General features: G+C 38.1%; 1 protein-coding gene across 8 annotated transcripts in view; it reads right to left on the minus strand.

The window, feature by feature from the left end:
* The window catches only part of LOC108238416 (discs large homolog 1-like protein), a 95,695-nt gene that overhangs the window by 45,524 nt on the left and 36,771 nt on the right, over positions 1 to 13,400 (minus strand). The window contains exon 1 of one of the 8 annotated variants that reach the window (XM_017420468.3): positions 8,764 to 9,366. The exons of the other annotated variants lie outside the window; for them this stretch is intronic. Within the exon in view, the coding sequence (XP_017275957.1) occupies positions 8,764 to 9,033 (270 nt within the window). The 5' untranslated portion in view covers positions 9,034 to 9,366. Of the gene's footprint in view, positions 1 to 8,763; positions 9,367 to 13,400 lie in introns of those variants that run through there. 8 annotated transcript variants of the gene reach the window in all.

Here is a 13,400-nt window from a genome sequence, read left to right on the forward strand (position 1 = left end):
AACAAAAAACATAACATTAATATGTTGGAAGTTTTCAAAAATCTCAACAGCCTATATAACAAATATATGAACAAACAGCACTTTTAAGTGAATTCTAAACATTTAAAGTTTGTGTTACTCTTGCTAAATATAGTTCCTTACAGAAAAAAATGTTAATACCTGTGTTTAATATGTAGGTTTTTGTAATATAAATTATAAAAACTGTTATTGGCACCTATATAAGACCGAACTTCTGTTTTCAGCTCTATGGACAGAAAAACCAGGGAAAAGATTCACAACAGTTAAAATACTGTATAGCCTCTGGCTGCCTGCAGCTGGTATTTAGGAAATAACAATAGCTGCCTTTGGTTTATTCCTCAGGCTGAACAGATGTATTTGTTAAATGTGATTACAGCTAAGAGGTTCATGGTTTTATAATACCAACTAATATATGCCACAACTCACCCCAAACCAAGTTGATAAGACAGGCAGACAGATGAACCACATAGAAAAGCATCACCCATGTACAGAAAGCACTACAAGATGCAGAGAGGGAGAGGGAGAAAGCGAACGCTCAGTGAGTTTGCAGGTATAAATGTGTGTGTTCCCTTTGTAAAGTGCTGCAAGCGCTGCAGGCAAACTACTCAGTCAGGGGAGGATGAGCAGGGAGAATAGGCTGTTAGCATCACAGCGCTAAATGAAGTCAGACTAATACAGTGAGAGAGGGTGGAGCAGGACGGAGAGGAGGGAACTAAAAATGAAAATGAGATGTGGTGGAGCGCAAAGACAGAAACAAAAATAAGCTGCAGGGTTACACTCACAGTTTTACCCTTCTCTTATCAGAGACAATTTCTGCAGTGGTTCAAATCAGTTTCTACTGTCAAATGATATTTCAACAATAGTTTGCTTTACTTTCTTTAAGTCTTTCTGTGACAAAAAGAAAACAAAACACAAGATAGTGTATCTATTCTGTCATATGTAGACTCTCAGACAACAGTGATGTTAAACGAGTCAATTGAACAAAACTAACTCATCTCTCCAGAAATGAAAAAAGAAAACCCACTCTCATTTTTCTCATTACTTCTATGTAATTAACATAAACAAATTAGTTGACTGAACATGTGCACAAAAATATTCTGCTCAGCTTGATCTGAAGTGAAGTGATTGCTGAATAAAAATAATTCAAACCTGGGGGGTTTCCCACTACTGAAAAAGGTTACATTTTCCTTTTCTTGTCTATTCCTTTATTTGCAATTTCAATTTTTTAATCTACAAACATCGTGACATTTTAAATTAGAAACTCAAGTATTAGCAGAAGAAGCAGAGATGCACTAAGATTATATAATTACTTCAAAGACGTGTAAAATACTTAACCAGTGATGTGTTTTTCAGACTGTTATAATAAAAGTCACCAGCAGGAGGCGATGTACACCACATACTGATTGGGCTCTAAGGGGACTGATGCTCAACAGAGAACTGCAGTTCCTGAGCGATTAGTTGGAGTAGTGTGGCAGTATTATTGATACTGAGTGTTGGAATATAAGCACGCAGGATAAGAGGCCCGGTCTAGTTTGGAACAGCATACATTGTGCAGCACATAAATAATAATTCAAACAAGCTTCTTCTATGATAGCTGGTTAAAATTGGACTCTTTCTTTTCATTAATTTTACTCAAAATTTGCATGTAAATTTAGATATTATGATAAAAAGCTGTCTTTACATGTCGTCATGTGGTGCAAAAAAAACTATTATCAAGAGAATTTACAGTTTACAATATTTTCATATGTACAATGATGGAAATTATTAAAAATCTCAATAAAACAAACACAACTGAACTGCACAATGGCTGCAGAGTGAAATCAACTAAGGAGGAAGCATTGAAAAAGGCTGCATCTCAGCAGAGCAGAGCTGTGGTCTCCATGGATCCAGTGGGTGATCAGACATGTAAGGTCACAGACTGAGATCTTCATTATCATATATAACACCAGCAGGCACACAAAACATGGCAGAATAAATCAGTATTCATTAATGAAGTCAGAGTAGGGTTGGATACTATTTTCTAAAAGGGACAATACTAATCGTTTTTCTAAAGACGACACAACGTCATTGAATAATTTCTAAAAACTGTAAAGCTACTGAATATTTATAACTTAAAAAGACAAATCCGCTTATGTCTGACTTTAAAACGTCAACATCTTTTTAATCAAATGATACCATGCTTCTACAAAGCAAAATCCAAGAAAATGTCACTGTTTTCTGCCCACTTGTGAACTGCAAGGACAGCGCTAACTAAACAGCAGATAACACCAGACACATCTCACAATTTACATCAGTTTCTGCTGTTTTAAGTGACTGTCAAAGTCTGAACCTTAAAAAATGGCAGCATATTTAAAGAGAAGATCAAGTATGACTATAGGCCAATATTGTATTTGAGGTTGTCAAGAAGCTCTTTCTTTTTTCTGGCTTATAAAGAATTTCTGCCTAAACACTTGCCATAAAAGTTGTATTTATAGTGATTGGCTGTTTATGGCTTAAAAATAATCTACCCAAACTGATAACGCACTGTTCCCAGATCTAAGGTCCTGTTTATGACAGAAGGGTATCATTATGCTCTAATTTTATTCATCAACATTAATTTAGAGCTCTGTATGAAGACTTTGATGGCTGAAATAGTCATTGAACTGTTCTTAGTCATTATTCCCAGGATTGTTGTACTGATAACTGCAACAGAAAATAAAGTGGGGTCAAAACTGAAGCTGAATCTTCTTCACTCAGGCCTCCTCCTCTCACACTCGCTGTTGACCCTCAGGAGGAGATTGTACTTGTGAAACTGCTGGGTATGATCACTTCCTCGGGTCAGCACACAAAGTTCAACAGTAACTGAGTGACTCGTTCACTGTGCTGTTCTCTTTCTTTCCTAATCTATCTGTGCCATCCTCCACCTCTTGGTCTCTCTGGTGAAACCCTACCTCATTCTCTGCTTATTGAACTTGCTGTGTTTCTGCCGTGAGGTAAAGCAACAGAGTGAAACTGCTGTAACAGTATCTCTGTCTCCATGTTTGCTACAGATGAGCTTACTGTTGTCTTTCTCTTTTTACCAGGGTGACTACTATTTCTGCCAGGCTGACAAGTTCTTTTACTTAATTAAAAAACTTCAGTTCCATTTTTGATGAATTTAAGCTACACTAGTTTCAATGTGATACATTTACTGTTTTGCATGCAGGATATTTGTCATTATTGCCTTAACAACAAAAGGTTTCCTAAGTAACCCCTTCCAAAGTCCAAAAACATGCATGATAGGTATTCTAAATCCACTGCAGGTATAAGTGTGAGAGTGATGACTGCTTGTTTTGTCTTGTTTCTTGCTGACACTGTGATGAACTGGCAACTTGTCCAGGATGTACTCTATCACCTGAAGACAGCTGGGATAGGTTCCACCACCTCCAGAATGCCAAACATAATAAATCAAGTATTTAAAAAATAATAAATATACTACAATATATATAGTGCTACAATCCTTGTTATTGTTTAATTCAAACAATTCGTTTTAGCTCCTGTGTTTTGAAGATCTTGCATGAAGGGCCCATCTCGCTCTGTTAGCAGAACATTTCATGCACACAAAAGGTAACGCACAAACTAAAAAAAGCAAAAAGCATGCATCCTTTAAGTTTCTAACTATAAATTTTTGATGCATGGAATAATCTGTCAGAGTGATTAAATATATGTCCTGAACAGCACGGTCCATGTTCGACTCCAAGACAAAGTTAATAACACCATGCTCTCAAGAAATTTCATGAAAATGAAAAACTGAAACTCTAAAGCAGCAATGCTTATGTGAATAAAGTTTTCCTTAATTACATCAAAATCATTATTAAATTCAGTTCAGAAAGTTATACCTTCAACGGTGTCTAACTATTCAACCAAAATCCCCATAAGGAGAAGTCATTAAGTAGAGTTCAGCCTCATTACTTAGCAGCCCTATTAAATGATCACTCGTGGTCAGTGTTGATTATATCAGCATAGACAGAACAGGCTGGAAGTAGGAGAGCGATGTGGAGCAGAAAGAGTGTGTCTGTGTGGAGACGTCTGTGTGTGCTGCGTGTGTGGGAGAGAGCTGACATGCAAGCTTCTTCCCACACACAGAAGGTGATGCAACACCTCACACACTCTCAGCATTACAAATCTAATGCTCTACTCGTTGCTTCATCCCAATGTGTGTGTGTGTGTGTGTGTGTGTGTGTGTGTGTGTGTGCACACGCACACAAGACAGTGACAGTGTGAACAAATATATAAAGATTATAAGTTTTTTCTTTCTTTTTTCTTGACTTAGTTTCTCACTCCCACAAGCACACATGAACAAATGCTCTGCTTAGTGATTGCCAAAGTAGAATCACCATGACAACAGCTGATGCCACTTGCAGCAATGGCCAGTATCAGAAGCTCATCAGAGCTCACTGGTTACTGCAAGTGTCAGTGGTTTGGACTGTAAACATGTGCATTGGCTCCACCACATTATATATATATGCTCAGAACTTTGTATATACGTACAGTATACCCATCACTCAATTACTTAAGCTGGGAAAAGCTTTACAAGAAAACAAGCAGGACTGCTTTTGTCAGAGGATGTCTTTTTGCAAGCGCCTAACAAGTATCTCTAATGTAATTGCTGATCAGCATCAACTTAAAAAGCAGCACAACCTCAAGGGTTTCAAACAAGTCTGAACATGTTTCTGTTGTCAAGTCATTGGCTAGATTCTCTTGGTTGATCCATTTATTTATATGTGAAACAGGACAGCACAATTATGATGAGACAAATAGGAGAAATATCTGTGCTATTTGTTTTTCATTCTAAACTTTTTGTAAAACACATGAACATCTTATTGTACCATTTCTATATGATGACAATGCAAAGTCTGAGTAAACAAAACTGTCTGTAGAAAGTGAAATTCACAGTTATGGTGACAAGACTAACAAAACACCCAAGCTGAATATGTAAGTAGGCAATGGGCTGCAGATTGGACCTAAGTGACGCCACACAAACATCTAAAAGATAATGAGCCATTCTGTACAGGAATACAATGTGCGCTGGGACAAGTAAGTTGAAATATATAAACTTATTATAGCTCAAGTGTGCATGATATGGTTCCTACACATTTTCCTTTTCAAAATCCTTACATTTGTTATACATTCCTTCTTAGTGAAAAAAGCTGGAGCCAATCACAGCTGACAATGGGTGAGAGGTAATCTCTACAATAGATATTTTGCATATGCATGTGCAGAAACTGTGGGTAAGGGACAAGATTTCAGTACCTCAAACTTTCTGGTTGCAGACCAAAGACTGAGCAATCATGTTTCAAAAAGCTTCGGCTGCATGAATGAAAACAGTTTTATGTTAAGAGGTAAAACTGCATAATAATACTTTAGGTAAAATGCAATCCTCAAACCATTGTCAAGGTTATTACAAAAACTTAGGTTTTTAGAGCAGATGTACATCCATGCAATCTTGGCACAGATAGCTTTCACCTAAACCCAATAAAAGCACTTGCACTAGATTTAAAAATAAAAGCCTCTGATGTTAAACTTTGATCTATAAAAAGATCCGATAGACATTTACAACAGTACATATAACTTATATCACCATGCATCTGTCTGGTTGTTTCACCTGAGTTGAAATTTGCTCCTGATGCAAGGTGGATATTTAATTATCATAGAGAGCTAATGGGATCAAATTTCTCTTACAGTTCTTATCTGTCATTAATCCTCTCTTTAGGTGGCTTGATCTGCCTTACTGTCTCGTCAGCCCTGTCCGTTCTTCACCACACCCATTTCCTTTGACCACTAAACACCTCTTCAGTGTTTTTAAAGCTCTTTCTATGGGGCCAAGCTGATGTCCATACCTCTACTTTACCCCTCATCAATTATACAAGAAAGGGGTCAAGGAGAAAAATGAAGGAGTGCAAAAACATTGTTAAAAGTGGGCTTAATTCATTATTGGTGATCATCAGGATTAACAAACTCATCTGAAAACTGAAGGCAAGATATACCTTTCAGTTTACTACACCGAGCTTAAAGTAAAAAAATGTATTTTCCTCAATGCAAAAAAAAATATTACTAATAAAAACTTCTTAAACTATTTTTTAAGATAAATAATTCAACTGATTAAAGTGATGCTAACAATATAAAAAGCTGACAGTGCTGCAACTTGTCTAGCAGGCATCACACAAAAAGCAGAACAAAAAAAAAATATATCAGTTTCTAGCAAAAAATTAGTTTGCAGTAATATAGAGTTGACTGAGACAAACAATTACATTTGAAATGATAGTGGTTTTCCTCTACACTTTAGCTTATAGGTCCAGAGCTATTCTACTTAAAGAAGACAAATATGATGCCCCTTTTTACGAGCCGGCATCATTTTCAGAGGTCTTAATGAAATGTATGTAACACAATTTCATTAAAACCCAACAGGGTTTTAGTACCAAAGCCCTCTTATATCACTTTTATCCTGGACTTTTTTCTTTGGATCTGATTTGAGATGCAGCATTGAGACATCAGACTCCATTCCTCTCGTCTCCTGTGCTGGGTGTGTGGTTATTTACGTATCGCTGACAGGTCACATATCAGAGCCATAAATTCTGGGCTTTACTGTGGGTCCAACCTATTGGGTTTTCCTAATGCTTTTAGTGGCTAACAGAAAGAAATGCTGCTTCTTTAGGATCATTTTAAAGAAAAACAAAACAATAACTCACAGTGTTATAACATCTCCCCTTTTAGGGAGTTCCTATTTTCTGCTTTTTGATGTTTAGAATCTCATCTTGTAATAATCCTGAACACTTGTACAAAAGACTTGTGCTGTGTGGCTCAAATTAGTGAGCTAAAACCATATTTACCTATGAGCAAAAAATATATATTTTTTGTCCATAAACGTGTGTCTGAGTGTGTCTTTATCAGTCATCCAGTAAGTGCCTTTCAGATGGAAATAGCAACATCATTGGCAACTGTCAACCAATACACAAGTGTTGAATTACTAATATTATGACTATAATCAGTAGTAGTTTTCATATGACTGAGCTGTAAATATGCTGATGCAATGCTGATAAAATATAAAACACTGTAGGATGAAGCACAACAGTCCTCAGATTAATAATACAGGTTAGAATATATCTGTTACATCGTTGGCAATCTTCACAAATTTTGGAATAAAATATATTCATGCTGGTGAGGTTCAACCTCTGCACAAACACAACCACAGTATGACATCATCACAAACCAGAGTTAAAAAAAAAAAATTCTTGACCTGAGGCTGAATTTTAGTTGATGCTATATTTATGGTTACTACACGAAACCAGCAGGTGGGTTAGACTCACCGATGGCTAAGGATGTCACCTCACAGCAGCTTTTGTTTAATGGGTTGAGTGTTTGGGTCAGTTTGTCCTCAGAGGAAATTAGGTTTTCTAAGCAATGTTGAAAGCTAGATGTAGCATGCTAAATTTTAAACATTTTATGCTAAAAATCTAAAGATATATATATGTTTTGCAAAACAGAAAAATCAGGCATTTTAGTAAAAATTAAAACTAAAGTTTATTTATTTATTTTACAGTTTACTGTTGAATATTTTACTGGTGCTGCAACAACCTCCACAGTTTCTGTGCCAAATGGGAATCTCTCCCCTCCTCTGTTAATAAACTCTGCAGCTGTTTATCTAATTTTTCCATTTGTGTTTGAATGTATAAAGCCACGTAAAAGCTATGCTTAACCCTTTGCTTTTTTTTTCTGCTCTTCCGCTTAGCTTTCCCCCAGGGTCTAAAACCGTGTATTTTAAGTTAACTAGAGAAAATAAATAAAATTCACAGTGAGTATGAGCATACATGGTTTGTTTCATCTTTGTGTGTCTTTGTGATGGAGCAGGGTGTACTCTGTCTCTAACATATTGACAGAACTTGTGACCGCCCCCAACTCCCATATGACCCCAAACAGGATCAAGGATGCATATAATGTGGATAGATGGATGTCCACTATAATCTCTAAATATATGTTCACTGTTTGACCTTCTGAACTCACTGTGTTCCCGTGTTATTGAGGTCAAGGAATACACAGTTACGTCTAAGTAATTTGTTTTTCAACTAATCTCCTTACCTCATGGGGGAGTGTATGCTTACATGAGTTTACACACAATGAAAATGTCTTTGGAGCATGTGTGTTCCTAAAAATAAAAAGCATACAGAGCCACCACTTGTGTTTTTATTTGACAGTGAGTAGAAAAGAAAAACAACTTAGCAATTACATGAGAGAGTAAACATATGTATATTAAAAAAAGAAAAATAAAACGTTTATTTGAAAGTAATATAATTTAAGAAGATTTTGGTCCTTCTTATTGTGTCAATCTGCAGAGGTATCAGAAAAAAAGCACTGCACATGTGAAGACAATTAAGCCTTTGTCAACAGGTCAGTAACACACACTCCTCAGTGACACTATGATAACATCTTGATTTCTGTGTAGACTTTCAGCACTTTGCCATGGCAACACATGGGCTCCCTGAGCTTCATACAGTATGCCAGGGCTCATTTTCATGACAACATGATCAAAAATCTTAACCACAAACAGAGAACTGATTTAGCTTCATGGAAAAAGCTGCCAACCGCCTCGACTGCCTCCATGTTTCAGTTTAAATCATAGTTCTTCATACAGGCACATGATAAACTCTGGTAAAGTTGCTTGCCTTTCACGCTGCTGCCAGCTACGCCTTTAGAGTTTTACCGTGTACGTTTTGTTTGTGATGTAGTTACCTGACTAGAAGTGATACAATCAGTGAAGGCACTCCTCCTGGAGAAAAACGTAAGGAGCTGCTGCCAACGAGAGGAGGACGTGGAGGGGGAGGAGGAGGCAGGGGAGGAGGTGGAAGGGGACGAGGTATGTGGAGGTGCCAGCTCCTCTGAGGAGCCTCGCTTGGGTCCTAGCTTCTGTTTGACTCCTAGCCCCGCCCCTTGACCCCCAGATGTTCCGCCTACCCTCGAACTGCGGGGGTACAGGGTGTTGTTGCCAAAAATATAGTTCATCGTCTCTGCTGTCTGCTCCTCCTGTAGGCAAGTTAGACTTTATGTTGCAGCGCTTTTCCACCGTTTCATATCCTGTCTTTCTTCTGTTGTCACTTTGCTGTCTCTCTGATCCTCCAACTCTTGAGGAGTTTCTGTCAAATTTGCAGTCCAATTTCTTAGCTTTGTTGTCATCCGTTTATGTAGATTATGCTGCTTTCCCTAATATTTTTCTGTCCTCAGATTTTTTTTTTTTTTAACTTCTTCAGCTCCTTCAGAGATGACAGAGCAGCCAACAGATGGAGAGATGATGAGGAGGAGCTGGAAGAGCAGGAAGAGCTTTCAAGCCAGGTAGTCCACTTAGAGCTGGAGCATGAGTCTGTTTGTCAAGTTCTTCATATATCTGTCCATCCGGTCCATCTGCCTGCCTGTTTTTGTTGTCCATTAATTTGTCTATCATCCCATTGTCTCTCTAGCCGGGTAAAATGTCCAATATCTCCATCTCTGAGAGTCCAGAGTCTCCTCTCTTTTCTTGCTTCTTGTCAGAGTGAGGGGGAGTTAGGGCCAGGCAACGGCAGGATATGAGAATTGATTATTTAAGGGAGTTCACTCTTTCTCCCTGTCTTCCCCCACCCCACCTCTTTCTCTCGTGAGTCCAAAAAGATGACCAGTCAATCTCTCCCCTGTCACCGTGCCTGCTTCCATTAAATATGGAAGGAAGAAGGGAGGGAATGATGGGTGGCTGAACGGATTAAATGAGGGAGGAGGAAGGATACGACGAGGATGAGAGCATCTGAAGTAGGTGGATGGTAGGAAGAATCATTCTGCAACTCTTCTGTTTCTCCTTCCCTTCCTCTTACATCTCTGTTTTTGCTCCAAGTCTGTCTTCTCATCCATATCACTCAGCATATTCTTCAGTCTCTTGCACTCCCTTTCTTTTGTCTACCTAGCTTCCACCTACCCTGTCTCTTTCTGTCTCCCGGTCTCTGAGGGTTTTTCAGCAAATTGTCTTTTATAGTCTTTTATTGCAGCTGCAACCCGATGCTTCTCTCTCCCTCACTGTCAGATATTATTACGGTACAAGCCCCGCCCCTACATTCCAGTCAGCCAATAATGTAACACCACCCCCTGCCTTTTACTCTAAATACACTCACCCTAAAAGACACACAGACACACACACAGATAATGCCTGTTTCAGGTTAAGCTAGACACAAGGTACAAAACAGTTTAATGTCAAGTTGAACAAAATGAATGCTCGGAAAGAACAAATGGAGGATGAGATAACTGTTTGTTTATGTGTGTGTGGCTGTGTATAAGTGAGAAATATGGAAGACGCAAAACAAAAAACAAAACACCAATTTCACTCAGTGACAACTGACACTGAAGCACAAATCTTCTAATCTATGTGTGTGTGTGTGTGTGTGTGAGAAAATTGATGCATGCATTTAGTGATGGGTTTGTTGTTCTTACGCGTGTGTGTGTGTGTGTGTGTGTACGTGCACAAGTCTGTGCATTTGTGCATAAGTGTGGAAGATAGAGATCTTCTCCTGAGGCTGTTTTCAGTCACTGCAGCACCCAGCTCTCCTACACACTCTCCCTCACTAACACACACACGCTCACACACACACACACACACACACAAATATAGGATAGAGTATGACTAGGATGGAAAACAACAAGCTGTTGCTGGGCACCAATAAAAGAACAGAAAAGAGGGGAAGAAACAACCTGGCTAAAGTTTGTTTAACAGCGTCCTTAATGCATGGGTCAAAAGCGGTTCAGCTGTGCACAGGTTCAGTAACTCACACTGGCCATAATTGTTATTTCTACCTCACCATTATAACCACACCAACTCCTACCAAAAATACACATTAAGGATTGAGTCATACAGCTAGCCTACACAACTATCTTGGCCTCCCGGAGGATTAGCCACAGGTGGAGCAGGACCCCTGTCACCCCTGTGTTTCTGTGGGAACCGTATCTATGGCAACAGCTTGAGGCCTGAATTACACCTGGCACAGACTGACTAATGTGTTGTTTCTTCAGATCAGAATAGATGAGAAATCTCATGCGTTGATTTGACTTCTGAACAGAGCTGACTCATGACTCACATCCAATGAGAGAATCCCTCTGAAACTGGCTGCAGTCTTAGGCTTCAATTCTTTGCATTTAACTTTTGTGAAAACTGGCTTCAACAGTATGAATATAAGATAGTTGCAGGTTCTTCAAAAATGAAAACAGATGCAAATGTCCTTTTTTATAGACCTGTATATTTTGTCTCACCCAGACTTCTATTGTTTGTAATGTCCTCCCCAGTGTGGGTGTAAGAAAAACTCAATAACTAAAATGAGGGCTGGTGCTGGCTTTCTGGGTGTCACAACTGAAGTCAATACTTTAGTGCTTCAAAACATTGTTGACTTCAACTCTTATTCAAAAGCATCGACTTTGATCATAAAATAAATCAAAACATTTTCCATCAAGTCATTACATTACATTACACTGGCTCAGAGCAGTCACTCACTAGGTCAATGATTTGAACCCTGGCTTCCTCTTTCCACTGGTTGGAGAGTCTTTGGGTAAAACACTGAACCCCATATTGTCTGTGATATATTCATCAGTGTGAGTGTGTGTTCATAGAAACAGTACTCACTCAATGAAAGTGGCTCCTACTGTAAAATGCTCTGAGTGGTCAACAAGTCTATAAGTGCTATATGAATGCCGAATATGAATCCATTAACCAGCAGATGGATCTGTCTTTCCCATCAGTATCCTGGTGGTCTTTCTGAAAATAATAATTAATTATATATTAGTCCTTGAAGGGTGTGTGTCTGGCTTGTTTGGCAAGCCTTTGAACCCAAGTAGTGTGCATCATATAAGAGGTTTATTCATCATTACATCTAAACAGCTTGACAAATTTCCATACCTCCTAAAACAATTATTTCTATCATGCTTTAATTTTGAATGAAGCTTTTTACAATTATTTTTAATAAAAGCATGATAATCTTTAATTGGTTTCAAATTTTATAAAGCCAAATGTGTACTATAAACATCAGATGGTTTTCTAAGCAGAAAATGGAAATGATATCATTATTAAACTGAATTTTGTATTCTAGTATTGGTCATTTTCCAACCAAAGTCATTCATAGCTCAAAACCTCCAACAATATGACTATGTGCAAAACCACCGTTTTCTATACTGAGTCCACAATGCAATGACTGATAAAAGTGTTTTGTTTGTCAAGCTGCCTCAGTGTAAATGTGAGGTAAAAACAAGTATGACTACAGCTTCACCATAGCGAGCATAAATTACAACTGAAACCATATCATTAGCACCCAATGGTCACTTTTGATAAACAACTGATCTCTGATTAACCACCCTAACAAAAAATAAAGTAAACAGACAGTCAGCTGACACAGCAACCATTCAGTGGCACACTGACCATCTCTCAACCCTTAATGTACCTCTCTCTCTCTCTCTCTTTCACTTTTTTCTTCTCTCGCTCAAGTCAAATGTCAGCCAGTGAATGCCAACTCTATTAATATTTCATAACCAATTAAATAAAAGCACACATCATGAATGTTTAATGCCTGACTGCTGTGAACTCTAAAATTTTATTTTTTTTATTTTTACAGGTAAACCAGGCTAGTAGCAGTATTTTGTGCAAAATCCATGTTGACTTGTTTAACAGATGTTTAGCTCCTGCTCTGACTGTGGTCCCAACGGAGACAATTAATTGTTTAACCCAGCAGGTTTCAGATGGTTAAAATTAGTAAAAACTGAAACCCATAAACATTGTACACCATATATGTTCAACAGCAGTTTAACATACATCGTATTCTAATGACTGTCAGCACCACTAGAGAAGTACCTGTGAATTTTGATTGGATCAATTGAGTCTAAATATAAACATACACAAAATCTTACTGAAATGCAGCTGTAATTAAGTACAACTTTAGGTACTGTCAATATCCATAAGGCAACCTTACAAACCAAGCAGACGCCACGCAGATCTTTACCGTGGTCTGCTACAGCAGTTTCTAGCCATTTTGGCTTCTCCCCAGTCCTTCCATTAGATCACTTTCAGATTCTGATAAGGACCCATTTGAAAAGCTTTGTGACGCTCCAATGGTAAATATTGAACATAAAGTGAAATAGACATAAAGATTTGTTGAGCAAAGAATGCACCCGTAAATGCACCAGGCGAAGAGAGAAATGTAGCTTGGAGAATGGCAGTGGAATCAATATAAACACAATATACTGTTTCTGTAACACAGAGAAATACCAACAAAATGCTTTAAGTGTAAACTGTAACAGCCTGTTTAGATTTTTGTTTTATGAATGAATGCATTTATTCTTTTTATAGCTACTATGATCAGACTTCTGTGCTCGTC

This window comes from Kryptolebias marmoratus, linkage group LG24, assembly GCF_001649575.2.
Source record: "Kryptolebias marmoratus isolate JLee-2015 linkage group LG24, ASM164957v2, whole genome shotgun sequence".
NCBI lineage: Eukaryota > Metazoa > Chordata > Actinopteri > Cyprinodontiformes > Rivulidae > Kryptolebias > Kryptolebias marmoratus.